This window comes from Chamaea fasciata, unplaced genomic scaffold (genome assembly GCF_029207755.1).
Source record: "Chamaea fasciata isolate MVZ Bird 193981 ecotype frontalis unplaced genomic scaffold, bChaFas1.0.hap1 SCAF_9, whole genome shotgun sequence".
NCBI lineage: Eukaryota > Metazoa > Chordata > Aves > Passeriformes > Sylviidae > Chamaea > Chamaea fasciata.
In genome coordinates this window covers 26395857-26417346 of record NW_027094094.1, presented here as the reverse complement: position 1 = coordinate 26417346, position 21490 = coordinate 26395857, and the positions used below count along the sequence as shown (strand labels likewise).

General features: G+C 46.5%; 2 protein-coding genes across 2 annotated transcripts in view; both read right to left on the bottom strand.

The window, feature by feature from the left end:
• The window catches only part of CHAT (choline O-acetyltransferase), a 29817-nt gene extending 13344 nt beyond the window's left edge, over window positions 1-16473 (bottom strand). The window contains exons 1-8 of the mRNA XM_066191913.1: window positions 16391-16473; window positions 13345-13489; window positions 11253-11444; window positions 9046-9164; window positions 7560-7613; window positions 5853-6033; window positions 4658-4835; window positions 94-263 (exon numbers count right to left, since the gene is read on the bottom strand). Coding sequence (XP_066048010.1) covers window positions 94-263; window positions 4658-4835; window positions 5853-6033; window positions 7560-7613; window positions 9046-9164; window positions 11253-11444; window positions 13345-13407 — 957 coding nt within the window. The 5' untranslated portion in view covers window positions 13408-13489; window positions 16391-16473. The remainder of the gene's footprint in view (window positions 1-93; window positions 264-4657; window positions 4836-5852; window positions 6034-7559; window positions 7614-9045; window positions 9165-11252; window positions 11445-13344; window positions 13490-16390) is intronic.
• A 1471-nt stretch (window positions 16474-17944) lies between these two features.
• SLC18A3 (solute carrier family 18 member A3) lies at window positions 17945-20189 on the bottom strand. Its single transcript, XM_066190639.1, has one exon. It carries the CDS (start codon window positions 20187-20189, stop codon window positions 18603-18605), a length of 1587 nt encoding a protein of 528 aa, XP_066046736.1. The 3' UTR covers window positions 17945-18602.
• Window positions 20190-21490: the final 1301 nt, after the last annotated feature.

The window sequence follows — 21490 nt, the reverse complement described above, 5'->3', positions numbered from 1 at the left end:
ACACCACCTTCCCCACTTTCTCCCACCTGGCTCTAAGTGGTCCCCACCATAAGGCAGCATGCAAGAAATGTCCCCGTGCTGCAAGGTTTTTACCTGCATAGGTTTGTCATACCAACGATTGGCCCCATTTTTATGGTATCCTCCTCCATGCAGCATCTGACATGCCATGTTGGTGTTGTTGAGCTCCACTGTGCTGGGGCTGTCCAGGCACACCAGGCATATGCACCGTTCAATCATGTCTAGAGAGTCCCGGTTGGTGGAGTCTGGGGATGAAAGAGTGAAATGTTCACATCCTCTCACCTTTAAGCACAGCACTGGCTGGGGAACCCTCTGCCTTGGAGAGCACCAAAGGTCTGACCCTGGCTCTGCAATGAGCTGGTGTCTGCAGAGCTTCTCTCAGCAGGAGGTCATCTCAGTGCAAGGGAACATTACACCAAGGCATTAATCCCCGTGCTAACTTTTGTAACTCTGTGGATCTCTCACATGATTCAATAATAACCACTTTCTTTTTCTGCCTTTCATTTCCTTGAAATAATTATATTACAAAATAGATCTATTATACTCTTAAAGCCAGCATTGCTTACTTATTTTATATTTAACAGTTACAGAGGACAGGTGAAAAATAGAAAATTTCAGAGCTCACGCTATTGCTGCGGTATTCTGCTCTGGAAAAGCAGAGCTTAGTGTTGTTGTGTTGTTCTCCCATGAAAACCCTTTTCAGAATAAGGAACAGCAGGGTCTATGTTGGTTTTGTCTTATTGCATTAAAACCCTCTTGTCTCTCCTGTCTCTGATCATTAGGTTATATTGTCTACATCACATGAGGAAACATGTGCGGGTGAGGTTTTGAGGTTTAGTTTTTGAACATGGCTTTGCCAAAACCATGGGTTGCCACATTACACTGCTCTCCTGTCACTACTGTACTGCTGAGTAAAATGGGCTTTTCTGGATCTCTTTCTCTTTCTTTTCCCTATCCTGACACTCTTCTTATATGGTTGGACTACTGGGGGTATTTTTCCCTTGTCCTCAGTGCTTTCCTCCATATTTATGGGGTATTTATGTGTTTCTCAGTTTCTTTGTCTAACTCAGAAATATTACAAAGTTTAAGGGTTTGTTTGCATCTGAGGACCACTTTGAAGCATAGGAAATATTTAATTGTGAGCATTTTTTATAGTTCCTCATTGAAAAGATAGAAGTGTGCAACCTATCACGAGAACTTTTTTGTTTAAAAATATATAACATTATTAATTGCTGTTATATGGTTGTTAACATGATCACAAGTTATATGGTTGTTAACATGATCACAAGAAGAAGGGCTTTCAAGCATCAATATAAGATTCCTTTTGTTCTTAACAGATCAGCTTTCATCCACTGGTTTTGCTAGATTTTGGTGTAAATGTAAATTTGTTTCAGAATATTCTCAACAAAAGATATGAATTCAGATTGATCAAAACTCCTTTCAAGTCTAGGCTAAGTTCAACAAATATATGCTCAATTCAGAAAATTATTTTGGCTGAAAGAATGGAAAAATATTTTAAACAATTCTGATTTGGATTTGAAATATGGGGCCTGTTTCAATATGGACCTGTTTCAATTTCAGTAGGGGGCCATTTCAATCTGTGCCTGTTTCCAAGGTTTGCAAGTATGTGAAGTAGCTTGATTGTCTGAAAGAACAGCATTTTTCATAGTAAGAAATAATGCACCTTTCCAGAAGGAGTAACAAGTCACTCAGGAGCTAGAAAAAAACCAGACACTTGCTACCATCCAGGTTCCTTCTCCAGGTGCTATGTAGTGAAAAAGAGACCAAACATGCAAGAAATCAAAAATGTGTCAAGAGAAGGGAGGCAAGTGATAGCAGTGGCTGAGAAGGAAGAGAGGGAGCCGTGGCCTTGTGCAGGTTATGGTGAGGTACTGCCTATTGCTGTTTGGTGGCTTCTGCAAGGCAGCATTAGCAGCCAGGAGCCCAAGGGACAGAGATGGTCAGCCTGACTTCTTGCAGGCTCCCGGGGGACCTGGTGGAGTGCAGAGTGTGTTGTGTCCCCTTGCCAACAGAAAAGTCCTAGGGAAAGCAGCTGGAGCACCTGCCAGCTCCTACAAAGGCTTGAGCCAGGAGATTGTGTTCGATGGGGCGTGCAGAGAGGTTGCTGCCCTGCAAAATGCGAACACCAGCGTCCCTTGGGAGTGTCTTCAAAAGCTTTCAGAAGCTTTATAAGAGAGAAGACACATCCCTGTCCACTTGGCTGTAAAGCTTTTCTAGTATCTCACACTTGCAGGGCTGACTGTAATTGTGGTATTTCTTTCATTGATGGTCTGGGCGCGTTGGTGCAAAGGCTGAAAAGATCCTTGTGAATGGAACTTGCCCTGAGTACATCAGCTTCTGGTGTTTGCAGACAGGCGCCTTTGAGGAAAAACAGCTTGGATGGTGATATACAAACTGCTCCCAGCTTGCTCAGCATTCTGCTTTACGCTGTTTGATAGCTTTATATATATTTCATTGTGGCTGCTACCCACACATCTTTGACAGATATGAAGCCCTTAGTCTGACATATGGCTTCAGGGTATCTGGAGTCTAGGTATTAGAGTGAATAAAATTAAGCTGTGCCAGAAACAGGGAAGTAGGGGAAAGATGCCTTTACCGAAGGAAATAGACATATCCAGAGGGCTGATCAAACACTGAAAAATTATGATGTGAAGCAGGCAATAAATTGTACAAGAACTCGTGAACCATGACTTGGGATTGAAAGTATCTGCAGGAAGAGCTAAACCAGAGGACAGTAAGACCAAGCCTAAAGCCCTGCAAGACATTTCTTCCTTTCTAATGCACAGTTGCATTGAATTGGCCAGCCAACTGTTGGTTAGTTGGGTTTTTTAAATTTAGTTTTAGAAAGGAAAATACGAAAAGACAGTTTTGAATCAAATTCAGATGTAGTATGCATGGGACTGTAGCCAGTCACTTCATACAGAATTCACTTCCTGTACTTAGAAGGAGCAAGCTAGTTGTGCAGTTACAATGCTGAGTATATTTATAAATCAGTGATGGCTGGGTTTATTATAGTATCTTGGACATTTTCTCACCTACAAGACTTATTCTCTGCTTGCAGGTCTGTGCAGGCCTGAAGCATTCTCTCTAGCCCTGCCCAGCACAGACCAGCTGTGGAGTGACCCTTTCACCCACCCTGCTTCCCAGGTTCTCTCCTCCTCTCTTATTTATTGTTTCAGGAACATTTCAGCATCACAGATAAGAAAGAAAAAGGGCTGTTAATGGTCATATATCCATGTGTAACTGCAATGCATCCACCTATATAGAAGAGCTGTGCTAACATGAATGGTCTGGGATGAGACTCCTGCTTAGATTAGAGAAGGCTCACATTATGGTGCTATGAGATTTACTTGTGCAGAATCTGGTTTTTTTTTTTCAGCTGCATAACTGAGTCGGTTTGCCTTCTGATTAAAATGAACATTTTGGTAAATGCCAGGCAATCTAAAAACACTATGGAGAGGGTTTTGCTAGTTTTTGTTGATTTTTCTTTTGGATTATGTGGGTTAACAAGGATAATTTTGCTGTAAATTTCAAGGCATAGACTGTTTTACTTAGTATGGCATGAAAAGAAATGATTGGGTGTTCACCTCAATTTTCATTAAAGTAAGTTATTATTTTGTCTCCTCCTTCAAAAAGAAATGATGAGGAGGGGAAAGCTTAAAGATGAGACTAATGCTATATAATATTGCTGAAATAATGGCCAGGACTCTGTGTGTGTGTATCTGTATTAAGTTTTTATAAACACAGATAAACTTGAATAAGAAAAGGGGAATCTTCCTTAGGATGATAAACTTATTTTGAGACTATTGGCAACTCTTGTATATTCCAGGGCATTAGTAAAACAGCAATATTTTCTGTAGCATTGCTGAACTGGAGATAAAGAGATGAGTTAATGTTTTCTTCAGCATGAAAAAGTAAATACTTAAGACATGTAAAATGGCAAAAAGAGGGCATTTATATCACTTAGCCTCAGGGTAAAACACAGAAGGTGTGATGTGATACAGGTCACTAACCCCAACCTTTATTTTGTTTCCAAGTCTGACATTCAAGCCCAGAATCTGAGACAGCTAAATGCTGCCTGTTGGAAAAGAGAGAGCGAGTAGTCCCCAGATAATATCTGGTGCCATCTTTCCTAGATACTTACTTAAGAATTTGTTGAATCAGCCTGGTACCTTCTCCATTGACTAGAGAGAGTGCACAACTAGATTCAATAGGTGTTTAACTTGCAGATGCTTTTGTTGGGTAAGATCAATAATATCAAATAGTTGCCAAAAGATAAGAGGATACATCATTCCTATTGGTACAAAATGGATATGAAGAAAGAGACAAATCACAAAATCTGATGTAATGTAATTTATGTGATGAAAAACAAAGAATGGAGTGAGAGTTATTACATGGCATAACATTTAAACATACAGAGCCAAAGGGACAACTCATTTCTGCTGCTCCCCTGGCAACACATATCTTACACGTACTGAGTTTCCTACTGCTGGAAAAATTCAGCAGTGGGGTTGAACATTCAGTCCTGTGTTTGCTGTGATGTTTGCTCTCAGCAAAGAAAGGCAGTGATGGTGAGGAGAAAGGTGATGAAGAGAAAGCTGGGGTTGCTGCTGCTAACCTTTCATAAGGATTGTCCTGGCCTCTGCCCACTCTGTTCTTCCATCTGTCGTCAGGAGGCCAATTGGAGGCAGCATTTCCTCTTCATTCTCTGCCATTTTTGCTATCTTTTGTAACTGAGTGAAAAGATCTCCCTCACTGAGACGACGGAAATTAATGACAACATCCAAAACAAAAAACTGAAAAAAACCCAAAACAAAACAAACAAACAAAACAAAAAAACAGAAGTCAGAAGATCAGTCAGAGGTGGGTTGGACCGTTTGTGGTCCAACATTTTGCTGTCACCTGGGTAGGTGTTGAGATGTTCAAGTCCTGCCTGGAGAGCCAGGACTGCATGCAGTGGAACACAAAACCACTGGGGAGGCTCACCCCCCCTGTGTTTTAACAGCAATGTAATGCCAGTTGCCATAGGGGACTTAAATTGTGTGTTGGACTTAAAATATTTGAACAAGCTTTTAAAAATCTTGGAGAGATAAAATCAGGCAGTATGTGAGTAATTTTCATGGTATTATTTATTTAAATATAACATAGCAAATCTAGAAAATTTCCTGCACTTCCTAGAAATGCAGAAAGCACTTCACTGGAACCTACCTCCTCATTCCAAGAGCACCTGCAGGCCTGGCTCCAGTACTGCAAATAGTCAAGCTGGGCTGTAAGGTACTATGCCCAGAAAACAGACTCTGCTGCTCCCTGGTAATTACTGGTTGGGACAGATTCACTGTAACACTTCAGTATTTCTGTCTGCACCTGGGCTAACTTCTTCAGGCATAGCTTAGGGCCCCTATATGGTGTCTCTGTCATGCATTGGTGTGATGGTGGTATAGTTGCCGTGAATTGTGTGGCAATACTTGACTGTCAAGAGAAGAGCATTTCCAGCAAATGCACTCTAATAGGATTCTTTTTTCTCTGTGGTTTCACCTCTGTTTGTTAAACATTTTTGTTTGAAAGAGCAAGCAAATGAATTCTGCCACATTCCTCCTTTCTGCACCACTGTACTTGGAACATAATGTGGGCCAAGGAGGAAAATGCTGCTGAAGCATCTTTTGGAAATATTGACTGCAAATGCTTGGTAAGAAGTGAGCTCATACATAGCACGCTAATTGCATTTCTGAACAGAGATTAGGTTAGGCTCTTCTGGAGTGAATTTAAGCAAATTAAGAAATATAGAAAGGTATGAAAAAAGAAAACTAATTTACCTGATTGTTACAAGCAACAATGATGTGCTCTGGTTCTGGCATTACATTGCTTTTCTGGGCCACGAGGGTATCTTTGGTACGTCCTGGAAGACGATAGGAGGAAAAGAGTCCATAGTATTGCTTCATACAGAGAGGATGACCAGACAGCTGTCCACGAGAAAAATCAGGAGGTAAAGCATGGCTGCAGAGAAGAAGAAAAACAAAGCCAGAGGAAAAGAGGGGAGAGAGACAGAAAGGAAAAGAAATCTAATCTGTCCTTTGTTCTGTTACAATTAGATCAGGTATAACACAAATTGAATAATAAAATGAGATTACAGTATAAGGGAAATAGATGAATTCCCATACCAAAGTTAAATACATCATTCCTGGCAGCTTCATGCATATTCATTAAGCAATTGCATTATCATCTAGTGGAAATGGAAATAGCAGGTCACAAGCAGCTTTGCAATGTGGGTAGAAAGCCTGCCTAGATGGGACCCTGGAAACTTGGCAGGACGGAGGTCAGCAGAACAGCTGGGAAAGACCAGCACCTCGAAGAAAGGTACTGATGAAATTCCCTGCAAATCGCAGCAGCCCTGTACTGTGCTGACTGGTTAGAGATGTGTGAGAGGGCCTTGTCTGACAAACAGGACTGACTTGGATAATACAGTGGAAATTTCTGTTTTCCACAGGTCCTTGCTTTTGTGCTAATTTTTACCTAGACCTATGGAGTAATATGTGCTGAAAACTTATTCTTTTTTTGATTGGAAGGTAGATGAAACCAGCATCTCTTAAAAAGCTTCTTTAGTGGCCAGGACAAAAAGAAGAATTATCAGTCCCAATTACGATTATGGATTGTAAAATACCTCACTGACACTGCAGCAGGAAATAATGGTGCTGCTGGTCAGGAAAGGCTGCAGAGACCACAGGAGGAAGAAGATCTTACAGTGCAGAGATTTTCCTTCCACAAAAGAGGACTAAGCTTACAATTTGTCAGGGGTGAAGAAGCAGGCAAGGAGGTTTACTCTTACACAGCTTATGAGGGTAATGTTTTATGCTAGCTGATCCTGGTTAACCATGTCTTCAGAACTGTCACAGTTCAAACCAGGGATATTCACTTTAGGTCCCAACTCTTGAATTCTCTGTAGCACTTATTTCCTTGTACAGGTGCATAATACACACATGACTTGAAGAATCATGTATTTCCCCAGTGTTTTTATTCAGAAAGTAACAAGAGCATAAGTAGCTTATTTTTTATTAGCTACTGAGCCAGCCTTTCTGTGGTGAGACTTCCCTCCTCTGCTGGGATGTGTTATTTCTCTGGGGTGAGGGAGGCGGGACAGTGCTGTTCAAAGTGGAGAGTGCCAGGAAAGGTGTGCAGGCTGTGTAACCACAGCGCTGCTGCCCTTTGGGTGTTGGGAAGAACAAGCTTCCTCTTGTGTTCTCAGTAACTCTCTTAGGCAAATTGTGTGTGTCCTTTTGGGCTGCGCTGTGCCCGCCAGAGTGATGACTGCCAGCCATCAAAAAGGATCCTTCTTCAATCTGTTACACTGCAGGAATACAGCAGAAAGGGCATTAAAAAAACTGCTGAAGCACTTGCCCTGAAGCATGCTGGAGCCCCAGCCCTTCCCCATGGTGGAAAGGTGCAATACAGCCCAGCTTTGTACTGAGAGCAGCCTTGAATCAGAAGCCCTGTGGATACTCAAGCTCTCCTTCCAAGCTACTTACGTGTCCAGTAAAGCTTTGTAGTCTTGCACTCCTGAAATGAGATTGGCGGCAAACCTGCAAGTAGCAGAGTGAAGTAACATCAGTCTTTTGTCATTTGGCAACACGGGGCTGTTTCTGGGAGACAGAGGAAAGCCTGAATGATTGATGACACAGCATAAGGAGAAAAAGTCTTCTGGCTTGGCAAGAAGAGCTCCCTGCCCCCACCCAAAACCTAAATTAATTCATGTCAAAAGAAATATGAAATCCTAGAGACAGTCCCTTCAAATGGTTAAACAGACTACCACGGGAAGAAGCCTGAAAGTGCTTATTTAGAGAATGGGAGCAGAGACTGAATACTTAATAGAATCCTCACATGGGTTTCAATATCAGTACTCATAACCTGTCCAGCATTGGAGTACTTCCTGTCCTAAGCAGACATTCTCTTTGCAGAGCTGTGGGACAGGTGTATTATTTCCTGACATTGTCTGTTTGCACTGTGTCAGAATGGGAGGCTCTGAGAAAAATATTTCCTTGTTAATGCACGTGCATTAGAAAATGCAAGGTGGAGGTTTTTTGAAAGCTGGGTGCACAATAAATTTAGTCAGTAATGAATGGAAGCATTTATAGTTATGTTTAAAGTAGAGTAAAAAGATGCATTAGCTGTCTATGCAGAATGTTAAAATAATGCATATTGGTTTCAAGGTTCTGGCTGTTTTATAATAGCATAAATTCACATGCAGTTAATTATCTCAGTAATGAGCAGCTAGAGAGTGCTAAAAAGCAAAGAGGAAAATTGCACTATATGAAGGTAGATTTTTTACTGTTTTAAAAGGAAGAATGTTTTGGCAAAGGCTGAAGAATGGAATCCTGTTTTAAGGGTGTCTAGAGAGGTATATTCTGTGCTTGACTATGTGCTTACCTTCTTACTTTTTAAATGATAGTAATTGCCCACTTCAGCTCAAAGCAGAAAGATCAGTTCAGGGCTGGGACTGATGGGCCTGAAGGAGGCAGTGTTCTTGGGGAGGAATGATTTCTGAATTCTTTTTCTTAGATCCCCCGTGTTTCTGGTGCCCTTTTGTGCATCTGAGAGGGACAATTTAATGCCAGTGTGGCCTTTCCAGTTTGCAGGGTGGCTATGAGTCATAGTGAAGCCATGTTAAAGATTATTTTCCTTGAAACTGTGTGTCAGAAATTAGTATTTATTCTTTTTCATCACAAAGGGATTTACTTGAATCACGTACAGTAAAAAGCTTTGTAAATATTCCTTAAAAATATAAATCCCATGGCATTTTTTCATGCAATAAATGTAATAGTAATGACATCTTTCTTTCTGAGTATCAGTATGAGTTATCCCAGAAACACTGCCCTCAGTCAGCAGGCCTCGTAGGAAATCATTTTAATGGTTACAGCCCTTATTTTTTAATGAAAGTTGATTGTCTTTTTGCAAAAGCTGTACATTTAAAATGTCCTTTCATTTAGTGAAAGCTGCAAAGTCGTGATACGTTACCTCAGCTGGTCATTTACGTCCTTGAAATACTGACGAGCAAAGATAATTGCGGGGCTAGAATTGACTGGAAGAGCCAGGCGGTTGTTGAGGTACATGTCCTCCAGCCAGTAGTTAAACACCTGAGGGAAAGGGACACAACGTCTTAAAGCTGCCAACAGCACACAGAAAAGCAGTCTGGGGGTGAGGAGACAGTGCCTGGTGTTCCTGGTGTCAGCCATAGGCTCTGATTAATGGAGCTGCTGAGCGTTTTCAGGCTGGGCTCTGTGACCTCAGCTCGGCAGAAGTTCAGCTGCAATTCCATAATCCTATTTCTCAATCAATGGCAATTTACAGGGCGTTCCATTAAAAACTAAACAAGCTCCACACTGGGGTGCTTTGGGTATTTTGTTGTTTGCTTCTCTCTACAACCAGAAAATGTTTGAATACAGCATGTTAACTGTTGCACAGCAATTAGAATATGTTTAAGAGAAGCCAGGGTTTTACTAGTGATGCCTTTTCTCAGGGGGCTTCAAGTATTTGTCAGTGATGCCAAGATGCTCCATTGCTAGCCATCAGATATTGTCCTGTACAAGTCGGAGCGGGAGAAGAATTTCCCAAGTCTAATGGTTCAGTCCTGCAGAGAGTGGCATGTGGATAGGGCCCCTGGTGAATTCCCTTTGTGTCCACTGACACAAATGCAGATTGCTGATTCTTGACCCAGACAAACACACATTAAATTTCTAACCATTTTTATTGAAAACCCAGATGAACAGTAACTGCATTCCTTTATATCTAAGCAGAGATTGAAGAATCATTATTTGGAAAACGGAGGCTTTCGTAAAAAGATCAAATGGTCTTTCTGAGAGGGCAGGCTTTGCATATGGTAACTATAAACAACAACAAAATTATGCAAAAATAATTACAGATGCATGCATCAGTTGAAAAAGTTTTCCTCCGAGATATTTCATTGCTGTTAGAACAGATGCTTCCCCCACAGTCTCTGGAGTCTTCAGGGGAACATGCTGGAGATATACTCCTGGCAAGTTAAATTCCAAATAAAACCATTTCTAATTTACCTTAAGAATCAGGTATTTATTTTAATAACCACAATTTAAACTGTCACAATTTCAGAAAATGCTTATGCATCCTTCCTCTGTAATTTTCATGCTATAAGTGCTCAAATGAGCAGTTGTCTTCTGGAATATTATTTCCTATCAGGAACACTATTTAAATGCTGGTTAGTTTAGCTAATCTATTGAATCGCAAGATGAAAACAAGATTGGGCAGTATTTTGTTCATAAATTAAGCACTGCTTTTAAAATGAACACATTGACAGCACTGTAGCCTTTTCCCCCTGACTGTAGCAGCAATTTGATGGAGTTTTTTTGTGTCACACAAAAGGGAGAACCACAATTCACTCACATCAGTAACGAGCCTGCAGGACTTCACTGACTCCGTAAAATCATTTTCCTTGTTGGGATGGAAGGACTTCAATAAAACCCTAATTTTCAGCTGGCATACTCTAACATGGTTAATGAGGGCAGGATGAACTGCAACTTTGTGGAATGGTAAAATCTCCTTTAGCTAAGGCTTACCTAATTTGCCTGCCTTGGGAAGCAGAAAGCTGGACTTTTATAAAGGCAGAGGTCTCAGCGTGGTCTGTGTGATAGATGTACACGTATATACATGCATGTGCATATTTGACAAAGCAACTGCTTCAGGGTAACTACACTGGTATAGCATGACAATGAATGGCAAATAATAGTTCAATTTTAAAAGACTGATTCCTATAATGAAATATTCCATTCCAGAATAATTGGAGTGGATTAGAACTGTGGGTAGATGGCTGTGCAAGGCATTTCTAAAGCCCTATCAGAAAATTTTTTCATTCCAATAAAAATTCTAAATCCTGTTATTTAAGGCAAAGGAAGAAATTACATCCAAAAGGTGTGTTTCCTACAGGTATTGTGATGCTTCTGTGCATGAACCTGAGCTGAATGAATGTCCTCAGTAATGTCAATAAACTGTCGATCTGAAAACATTTAATGACATGGATTTTGACATAATTTTAAAAATCTAGCCTATTATGTCTGAAATATTCCTCTGTCAAAATGACCCGGGTTTGCATTGACCTGTTGGAAGAAAACATTGCGTAGAGAACAGCAGAAAGAACTTGTAAATAAGCATCATCCAACACAGCAATTATTTTTTCCACTGCATTTGCTTACCCAGTTTGTTGTCTTTTCACTTCTTTCCTCAAGCATTTGTTGCAAGGATTCCCCCAGGCCTCCTGCAATTCCAAATTTCTCCACAATGGCCTTGGTCTTTTTAAATTGCTCCTCTGGCACCAAGTGTTTCATGCTCTGCAGGTACATGCGTAAGGTCTGTTGCAGTGGTGGAACTGGAAGTTTTGGCACTTCCTAATCATTAAAAAGAAATGTATATTAGTGAGTAATTCTACTTGTTTCCAATCTGTCCTCTTCTGTTTTCTTATTTTTTTTTCTTTTTGTTGCTGATTAATATGTCACATCCCTTTAAAAATGAATTTATTCTATTTTAGCAGTTGAGAGGCCTGATTAATACAAATACACTGTTTGAACATATATAGAGCAGGGGACTAGTGGAAAATTATCAAGGACGCTATTCCTTGGTAAAAATTCTAGAAATCCTAGGACAAAGAGGCATGATGCAAGCAAATACCCTGAGCTGAACTCTAGGAAATCTGCAAACACATTACGAAATAATAGAATAATACTTTAAGGTATTTCATGAGTAAAGAAGTGCATTTGGCTTGTGATTAGTAAAACCATGGGTTAATACTTGTCTGATTGGTAATATGAATGGTTATAAAATGATAGAAGTAGAAAACATTCAGGTCTAGCAGTTTATTAGTACTGACTACCTACAGTCCTCAATAAGCTTCTATTTTACCCTCCCAAACCTCTGCTGTCAGTCAGTCTGGAACCCCCCCGGAAGGCTTCATAAAACATTTCTCTTCATACTTCCTTTATCCTTACCCTCTTTGGAGCAATAGTATCTGGGAGCAAAAGAGTTCCGTGCTGTCCATGCAATTAAGTTTCCTTTGTTTTTTAATGTAGAACTAACCAAGTGAAGTGTAATTAGTCATTTAAAAGCCGGAGCAATTATGGGGGCAGTGGGAAAATCAAGCAAAGAGGTAATTCATGAAAGACTGGGAAATTGCAAGAGGCTGTGATGCTCTAAGCGTGGTTCCTCAGGGAGGGAGCTACATCTCCTAGTTGGGAATTGGTCATCTAATGCAGCTATGCTTGTCCATTAGTGATTAGTGTAAGCCATAAACTTTTGGAGGCTTTATATTTCTAATTTGATTTTTGCCTATCTCCTAAAGTAGGCAACATTCAGATTTTTTTTTGCTAGCTGTTGCTGTAATGGACATTCCTTTTACTAGGATTGCAGGCCACAATGTGATTTTGGGTGGAAGAAAGGATTAGCAGTTACCTGTCCCACCTGCTGCTCAGAGTTAGTCCAGTGCATGCAGGGAGGGAGGGCATGGAGGAAGTGCTGGGAACAGTAGGCAGGGACTGGGTGTCCTCTGAGCTCAGGTACCCTCTCTGCCTTTTGACATCCACAGAAAAGTCAGTGCTGCATTATGTTCCCTATCTAGAAACCAGAGATTTTAGATACTCATGAAAAATACCATGGGATTACCTGTTATGAATGGAAATGCAAATCCAATTTAGCCTGTAATACACTCAAAGATAAAAGAATGGTAATTCTACAGTTTCAAGCTATGTTTAGTCAAGACATATGTCTTCTGTCATTAATTTCTTGGTCATTGGAAACAGATGTGCTAAATAGTATTTCTTTTTGATGCCTGGCTTTGACCCTATCTTTCTGGGTAAGGTTCCTGTGCAGTTCATGACTCTGCTTAAGAAAAAAAACCCTGGAGGCTGACTATTGACAGGGATACACACCCAGCCCCTTCTAAAGCAGCTTGAAAATGAATCATATGCGATAGTTTGATAGTGCTGTACTAGCGTGAATAATTTCATGCCATCTCTGTCTTTGTAGTATAAAAATATTTGTTGCAGAATAATATTTAATTTACTGTAATTCTTCAGAGGATGTTGGGAGAAAGAGTTTATTTGTATATGAGGAACACCAGTATTAGATCAAAGTTTCTGGTTATAAACTTTTGCAGGATAACTGGTGTTCCCTGAAATGAAGAAACTGGCTCTAGAACAGAGCTTGAGTTACAGTTATGATATTAATTTACAGAATTAAAAGTTGTTAAGTCATCTTCTTTTCTTCCTTTTTGCTTTTCTGGAAAGAGTTACTTACTCTTTCATCTTTGCTGCATGTATCTTTCTCGTTCTTCTGCATGTTTTTTTCTAGGTCAGGCATTCCTGCATTTCTTTTGGAATCTTTAGTTGAGGACAGAAATTGAAGTCACTTGGGGGCACTTATGGAGCCTGATGCCTCAGTTCTGGAAATAGAAAAGATTTAAAGCCCTGTCAGTACCCATTATTTATAACCAAAATGTATGAGGGGAGTATTGCCTGTGCAAACACACACAGAAGCTTCAGAATGCAAACCTGAAGAGAAATAGAAGTACAACATTCAAAGTAGCTGTACTGAGCCCTGTGGTGATTGCTCTGACATTCTGTTTGTCTCATTTTGCTATAAATTTATTTATTCAGAACTATCTGATGCTCATAAAAGGTCCCTTCTCAGCATGGTTTATTTTGTCACTGTAATTTACTTTGCAATTTATTGTGGCATAATCTGTGTGCTTTGTATTACTGTTACATGTTAGCTGGAGGAAAGGGGGCTTTCCTTTGAAAGTACTTATGTTGACACATGAAATAGTAATGTTGCAGTTTTCTGTGTTAGGATCTTATATTTCCTCCCCTTACCATTTGATATGAAAGCACCACAGCCTTTAAATGTATTTTTCATGGCACTGCTCCATGGGTACAGTGAGGTGCCATGCTAGAAGATGTAAAAAGGAGCTTGATGGAGATGTGCCTTTGCCCTCTGTAGCCTAGAATCTCACAGGGCACCAGTGCATCGGGGGCATAAGTCTGGGCTGGGGGCCTCTGTGAGCCTGCCTGTGACGGCTGTGGGAGGACTGGCAGGGGTGCTGAACCCTGGGTTTGAGCTGCTTTGTAGAGCAGTCTTTCCAAATAGCATATACTTATCCAGGGAGACAGCTTAACCTGCCAAAAGTCACAAAAATAATCTGTGACAGAGCTAGTACCTTTAGTCATGTCTCTCTGGTATTGTACTTATCCTAGTTTTCACTTCTAAAGATGCCTCTTAACTCCTTTTCTGTGAAGGAATGAGCTATCTGACAGGCACATTTCTGCTGTTATACTAGTGACCACACCAAGCAATTGTCCTTCAATTATGACAGTACATAAGTACAGCTACAGCAGAGGGAATTTTTCGTGTTCAATCAGGTCTTGATGGATTAGAGGGTGTTTTGTTGTTGTTGTTGTTGTTGTTTTTTTAGATTACTTTGCACTGTGTGTACGCAAAATATAAAAGACAACGTGTTGGCTATGTAGAAAGTATATTTTTTCCGTAATCTTTGAAATTATTACATTCAGGGCACTGGAATTACTTCTACAACAGCTTTTAAGAACCATTTGGATTAAACTCTACAGTGTATGCAAGTGAGTTAAAGAGTTTTGTTTGCAATAGGCAGAGGTGGCTGTGGATTATTCCTCTCCTGAGGAATTAGCTTGGCTATTCCAGCCTTGCAGCTTCAGCATGCAATATGTATGTGGTCACTGACACCTTGTGTTGATCGTGTCCTCTCCCTGTCCTGCACTGGCTGTCAGTGGGGCCATGTGCTGTGAAATAGGTTGTGTAAGGTTGAGAGATGTCCCTGGGGCCCTGCAATGAGCCACACAGCAAACTCATGTTGATCTGTCATCTGCTCACAATTTCAACCCAGGTGAGAGATGATTTCCCTCATGGAAAGGCCACATTAACCCACTGCACTGCTCTGCTCCTTCTCGTGTGCAGCACAGGGCTCATCACTTAGCCATGCTCTCTATTCCTAAAACACAGGTCCAAAGCACCTCAAATAATGCATGTCCTGGATCTCTTGGAAGACTGTTGGCTTGCCCACAGTCCTGCATTCAAATACAGAGCAACCATTTTGTCTTTAGAGCCCGTCAAACTGTACTCCCTTGAAGGAAAAATCCTGCTAGCATTCTTTTTGCTGGGACTTTCTTTTTTTTTTTTTTTTTCAAACTGCTATATGGTGTCACGCTGACTAAAAGTCTATCTTGGCTCAATGTCTCTGGAAGTGCTAGTACTAACAGCCCTGCATGTCTGTAAAAACAGTGTGATAAAGAGTTTGGAGGTGGTAGCCTGAACTGTGCTTTTCTCTGTTGTGGGGATGAACGGATGCTTTGTCTCTGGTTCAAGTGCTGACAGCTTAGCATCACACCCAATCCTGTATTTGCTTAATAAAGGACAAGAAAAGTGACACAGGAGAAAATCCTGCAGAAATTCAAGATGACTTCAAAGTTGCTCACTAGAAAGCTCTGAGGTACATTGTCAAAGTTATTAGGCAAAAAAAAAAAAAAAAAAAAAAAAAGAAAAGAAAATATAATCCTAGCTGTTTTTATTTACAGCTGGCTTAGCTGGAGCGCCAGGGTGAGCAGCTTAGCACGGTGGATGCGAGTCACAGCAGGCTGGAGAGCCGGGTGGCCTTCCCCACAGCTCAAAGCAGCAACTCAAATCCACAACAAAAGGCACTGATCTCTCCTAGCAGATAGCAGAGAAGGACTAAAGCCCATGTGCTTATACTTGAGTTCTCCTGCCGTGGTGAACTTGGGAGGCAGCTTGCAGTATATGGTGTTGTCGGGGCAATACATTCAGTCCCCATCCATTCATCCTCACTCTCAGTGTTATTGGGAGGATAAGCTTAAAGTTCTCAGGAATCTGTGCTTGAAGTGAAGAGGAATGTGTGCGCTGTCAGGAATACACGTGTGAAGCGCGCGCTGCCGCGGCCGTGGGCATTGCGAGCGGAGCCAGGAGTCGCCCTGTCGCCGGGCGCGAGCTGCCTGCGGGCCGTGGCAGCGCCGGACCCGTCGGGGAGCGCTCCGCCGGAGGCTGACGGCACGTCCCGAGACCTTCCCAAGCCTCGGCCCCGAAGCAGCCGTTTCCCCCCGAACCGTCCATCGCGGCGGCATCCTCGGGCGGCCCCGTGGGTGCCGCCTAACCCGGCGAGTCTGGCGAAGGGAGCTCGCTCGGCTCCGCTCTGCGGGACCCGCCGCCCCCGCTCCCGCTCTCCCCGGCCCCAGGCTCTCTCGCAGCCGCGCCGTCGGGGCAGCGGCAGGCGCGGGGTGCGCAGCCCGCCCGCCCGTACCTGCTCGTCGGGGAGCTCCGGAGCGGCTGCCGGGAGGGCTCTGAGAGTCGCGTCGGCTCTGTCCAAGGTACCGCCGTCTCCTCCGCGGCCAGGTCCCCTCTGGGTGCGGCCGCGCGGAGGGCGGCTCAACTCCGCCGCCGCTGGCTCCTCCCCGCCCCGCACCGCCCGGCCCGGCCCGGCCCGGCCCTGCCCCACCGCCCCTCCCGCTGCGCGCAACAGGCGATGCTGCCCGCGCTGCTCCCCGCCCGTTGTGCTGCGCGCCTGCTGCGCCCGGCAGCGGCGTCTAGCAGCGGCGCCGGCTCGCCCCGTGCCGGCCGTGTCCCCCGAGGGCGGGCGGGGGCAGCCGGGCTCGCCGGCGCTCTTAACGGCCGTCGGGGTCAGCCTCGGCAGTGGCAAGGGCAGCCCCAAGCGGCTACTGTGCTCGCAGAGCCGCGTTGCCGCGGCGGTTGTCGCCAGTGTCGAGAAGTGTCGCCGTGGGGCATTTGAGGCTCCTGAAAGCTCGGTGGCCGAACGGGCGGGCGGCGCTGCCCGTGGCTGCCGGCACCACGGCCGGGAGGGGTATAAGCCGCGGCGGGGCGGCAGCGGTCCCGGGAGGGGCCCGGGCTCTGCAGGGGCTGCCGTGGGGGGCCGGCTGCAGCAGCGGCCCGGGCCGGCAGCGCGGGCGGCGGCCTGGAGGAGGCTCCGCTTTTGCCGCTTACCACAAAGAAGCAGCTGCGCTTTAGGAAAGCGGGTCTCACCTCCCTCCGCGGTGGCCATCGCTCCTTCGCCGCACATCCGTGCAAAGCGCCATCCCCCTGTCTTGATGAGTTTTGCGCCGCCTGAACAGTGACTCGACCGCCCCGGCGGGAGCTGCCGAGCCGCGCGTCCCGCGCAGCTCAGCGGAACCGACCGGGCGCTGCTCCGTGGCGCCCAGAGCCCCAGGGACGGGTGGGTGCCCTTCAAGGTGCTTGTAAATGTCTTTTCCCTCCTCTTGCGATTACAAATCATTTATTTTGTTTCCTAATGGGTTAAGAATTAAAACAAACGATTTTGTTTTATTTTAAGAGAAATTTACAGAGGAAATTATGCAGTCTGGTTCCCTTGTGAATGGATCGAAGGTTTCCACTGTTTGCAAATGTTTGAATGAAGCGTTTCACCCATCTTTTGTTTTTGTTTAATCCCTGTCGAGTCATTGAGGTGGGTGCCTTTTAATTGGGGCAGCGTTTAGCACTGGGAAAGGCACCTTCCAGTATTGTACCTCTAACTGCTGGTAATGTAATTTTTGAAATATTAGAAAATTGAAATTCATGATTGTGGGGAATTAAAATTGAATTCACATGAGAATTCAAGGAGCTGTTTTTAAGCAAGCAGCAGCACGGTTGCAGCACGATGTTTGCTCAGACCCGTTATGTGGTGAAGAATGAATGAGAACATTTTGTACTGGGGTTTTATCCTGTGCCATTTTGGTAGCTAGTGAGAATTGTGCTCTGGGGAATTGTTTCTTTAGGGGTTATGCTGAGCACAACCAGCTCCCTCCCCCAAGCAGCCCTCAAAAACAAAACAAAAGACAATCGATCCCCTTCAATTCTGTTTATTCAGATTGTATTATTCTTGTAACTTGGACTTCAACATAATACAGCATATTGCACTTACCGGAGAGCAGCACAAGAGAGAAAAAAAGGTACAATACTTCAGTTTATTCCCAAGGAAGAATAAAATGAGACAGTTGTTGCTCTTCTTAAATATATGAAACCAACTGAAAGTCTGAGTATATGTACACAAGATTTACCAAGTCCCTGAATACACCATTTGAAAATTTACGCATACTTTTTTGCTTTTCTTGTAATTTTTACAGAGATATACAGTATATCACACACAATTTCAGTTTGAGAACACTCTGCACAATTATACCCCATATACAAGGCTGATGGGGTTTTTGTTTTCTTTTTGTTTTTTTTTTTCTGAAAGATCCCCTCAGATTTCTGCTAATGATTACGCCAATAATTTTTTTCAGTATTGTCTCCCATTTCCCACCCCCTCCACCTTGCCAGAATGCTGAGGGAAATATGGATTAAAAGTAAGTCTAGAAGAAAGCCATTACATCATGACAAAGGTTAAACTGTAGATATTGCACGTCAGAACAGAAACATAATGCAGTAACATTTTCATCCCCCGCTTTGCCTCTCTCCCACATGTCTCTCCTTGTTCCTGGGTTTGGGCCACGTGGGGGAACCTAACTGTACTCATAGTCTGATGAGTCCTCCTCAGACACCCCTTTCAGGTCTCTGTGGTAAGAGCCCATGCCGTTCTCATCCATCTCGCCCGCTGGCTGGAGGCTTTTGCCCGTGCCTTTGCGCTCCTCCATTTTGATGGTGTCATACAGTCCCTTAGGTCCTTCTTCAAGGAGGATGTTCCTCTCCGAGTGAGAGGGTTTCATTTGGCAGACATTTTTGAGAAAGAGTAGGACAGGGGCATAAAGCACATTGGCAAGCCCCATGCCCAGGTTGAGCTGTGCGAAGCCCATGGTGTGCACAATCTGGCCAGCCACAATGGGCCCCAGGGCATACGCCACACAGTAGGAGATGTCTGCAATGGCGTAGACGCTGCCATAGACGGAGACGTGACGCACGTCCACCAGGAACGCCAGCGTGGGCAGCAGGGCTGTGTCCACCAGGGCGATGCCAAAGCAGATGCCACAAAGGGGAATGATGACCTGCCCGAAATTCCTGCAGGCTGGCACCAAGCAGGAGCTGGCACCGATGATGGCCATGCCCAGGGCCCCGTAAAACCACTGCAGGTGTGGGTACGCAGCAGCCAGTCGGACGGTGACGTAGACGCCCAGCACGTGGGGGAAGAAGGCGGGCAGCCAGGTGAGGCCCACCTCCCACTCGCTGGCCCCCATGGAATCCTTCATCCAGTTGGCGATGGTGGGCTCCAGGAAGGCCAAGGGGATGTTGCAGGTGGCCAGGGCCCCTGCCACCACGGCAATGTAGGGGTCAATCATGAGGCGGTGTATGGGGGTGCCGACAGGCATGTTGGCCCGTGCCCCGGTGCCGCCGGGCGGGGCCAGGACAAGCAGCAGCAGCCCGTCGAGGACGCAGACGCAGGCCAGCACCAGGAAGGGCACCCGCTTGCCCGCGAACTCGTAGAGGACGCCGCCGAAGGGGGGTGCGGCCAGGCTGCCGAAGGAGATGCAGGCCAGCGCCGTGCCCAGGGCGCGGCTCCGCGCCGGCTCCTCGGCGTAGCGGTCGGCGATGAGGGCGATGCCGGCGGTGTCGGCAAAGGCAGAGCCCAGCCCCTGCAGACTGCGCGCCGCGAACAGCGTCGCGTAGTTCTCGGCGAAGGCGAAGGTGGCGGTGGAGAGGAACATGACGGCCAGCCCGGCCAGCAGCGGCGCCTCGTAGCCCACGCGGTCGATGAGGGTGCCGCTGAGGGGGTTCACCAGCAGCTGCAGGATGGCTTTGGAGGCGAACAGCACCCCGATCTGCACGTCCTCGTTGTCCCCCGAGGCCGGCGGGTACCGCGCAGGCAGAAGGCTCCGGTTCCCGCCGCCGCTGCCGTTGCCCCCCGCGGGCGCGGACGGGCCGGCGCTACCCCCGCCGCCGCGCATGGCCGCGATGTAGTCGGGGATGATGGGCACGATGACCATGTAGAGCATGTTGTCCAGCAGCAGCGCCACGCACACCACCACCAGCAGCAGCCGCCGCTGCCGCCGTGCCTCCCCCATGGCGGTGCCCAGCTGCCGCCGCCGCTCGCCCACCGCCTCCGAGAGGCGCTCCACGGCGCCCCGCGCCCGGCCCGCGCCCCCCGCCTCCGACATCGCCCTCAGCGCCGCCGCCGCCCCGCCGCCCGCATGGGGCACGGCGGGGGCGGCCCCGCCGCCTCGGCCGCCCGAGCCGCCGCCGCTCACCTCCGGGCGGCTGCCGTCAGCCCGCGCCGCCGCTGCGAGGCGGCTCCGAGGGGCCGGTCCTCCATCACCACACTAATAAGCGCCGCGCACGGAAACCCCACCCGCGCCCGCCACCGCGCCGGCCCCGCCGCTCGCCCGCCCGCCCTCCGTGCCCCGCCCCGCTGCACCGCGCCGGGGACGGCAGCCCTGCCCGCCGCGGTAAGGGGGCTGCGGGGCGGGGGTGCCGCCGGGGCTCCCCGCCCCGGGGGTGTGCCTGGGGGGGCGGTGGGAACGCGGCACCGCCCCCGGGGCGGGGGCCCGACGGCCCGACGGCGGCTCTCGCCGGCCCGACGGCAGCTCTCGCCGGCCCGACGGCGGGGCTGGCCGCGGGCTCCTGGACGGCGCTGGAAGCGAGCCCGGCTCCCCGGCAGCCTCCCGGAGCTCTCCGTCGCTTCGTCCTGGCCCGGGGCGTCGTGCGCCCGCCGATGCTGCGGGCAGCGGTCCCGTGTCCTCTCAGCCGTGCGTCGCCGCTGCCTCAGCGGAGCCCGGCTCGCCTGCGGAGCTGGCGGGTACGGGCTGTGCCGCTGCGCTGCCGCCGTCTAACCCGGGCGCTGCTCGGAGCTGCCCGCCACCGCGTAGCCGGCCAGGGCAGGGTGTGGGGGCGCTCGGGGGGACGTGGGCTAATCGGGAGCCGGGCTGGCAGGGCTGGGCTGAGCTTTGCCCCACCTCAGGGGGGGCGTGAGAGTATGGAAGCTTCACTGGAAATCAGAGAGCAACACAGTAACTGTCTTCCTGCACGGGAGCGTGTTACTAAGACTCAGACAAACACCAGGGAAATAATCCTCAAGTGCGGTTGTGTTACGCACTGCCCGCATTTTACCGGGCCAGTGCAGCAGCTGGAAGAGCTGCGGAGCAAGGAGCCTCACTCGGTGCAGAGGCTTTGGTATCGGGAAGTACTCCTTAGCACAAAGCAGCATATCATTACTCCTGTAGCAGAAATGACATGTGGGCTGATCCAAGGAGGATCTCTGCAGAAGGCTATATGAAATAATCCCATCTCTCAGCCAAGCGGTTCCTGAGTGGATATGGAGTTTGGGCAACTTCATTTGCTTGCGTAGCCGGGCTTTCACAGCTGAAAGGGAGATGATTTATCTGTCAGTTGCTGTATCTTGCTCTGTTGCGAGAAAACATTCTAGATGGCCAGAAAGACTTTAAGATGGATCCCTGCATGG

What these genes read in the sequence shown, in the direction of transcription:
- SLC18A3 (XM_066190639.1), bottom strand. Translation starts at nt 20,189, where the DNA reads ATGTCGGAGGCGGGGGGCGCGGGCCGGGCGCGGGGCGCCGTGGAGCGC.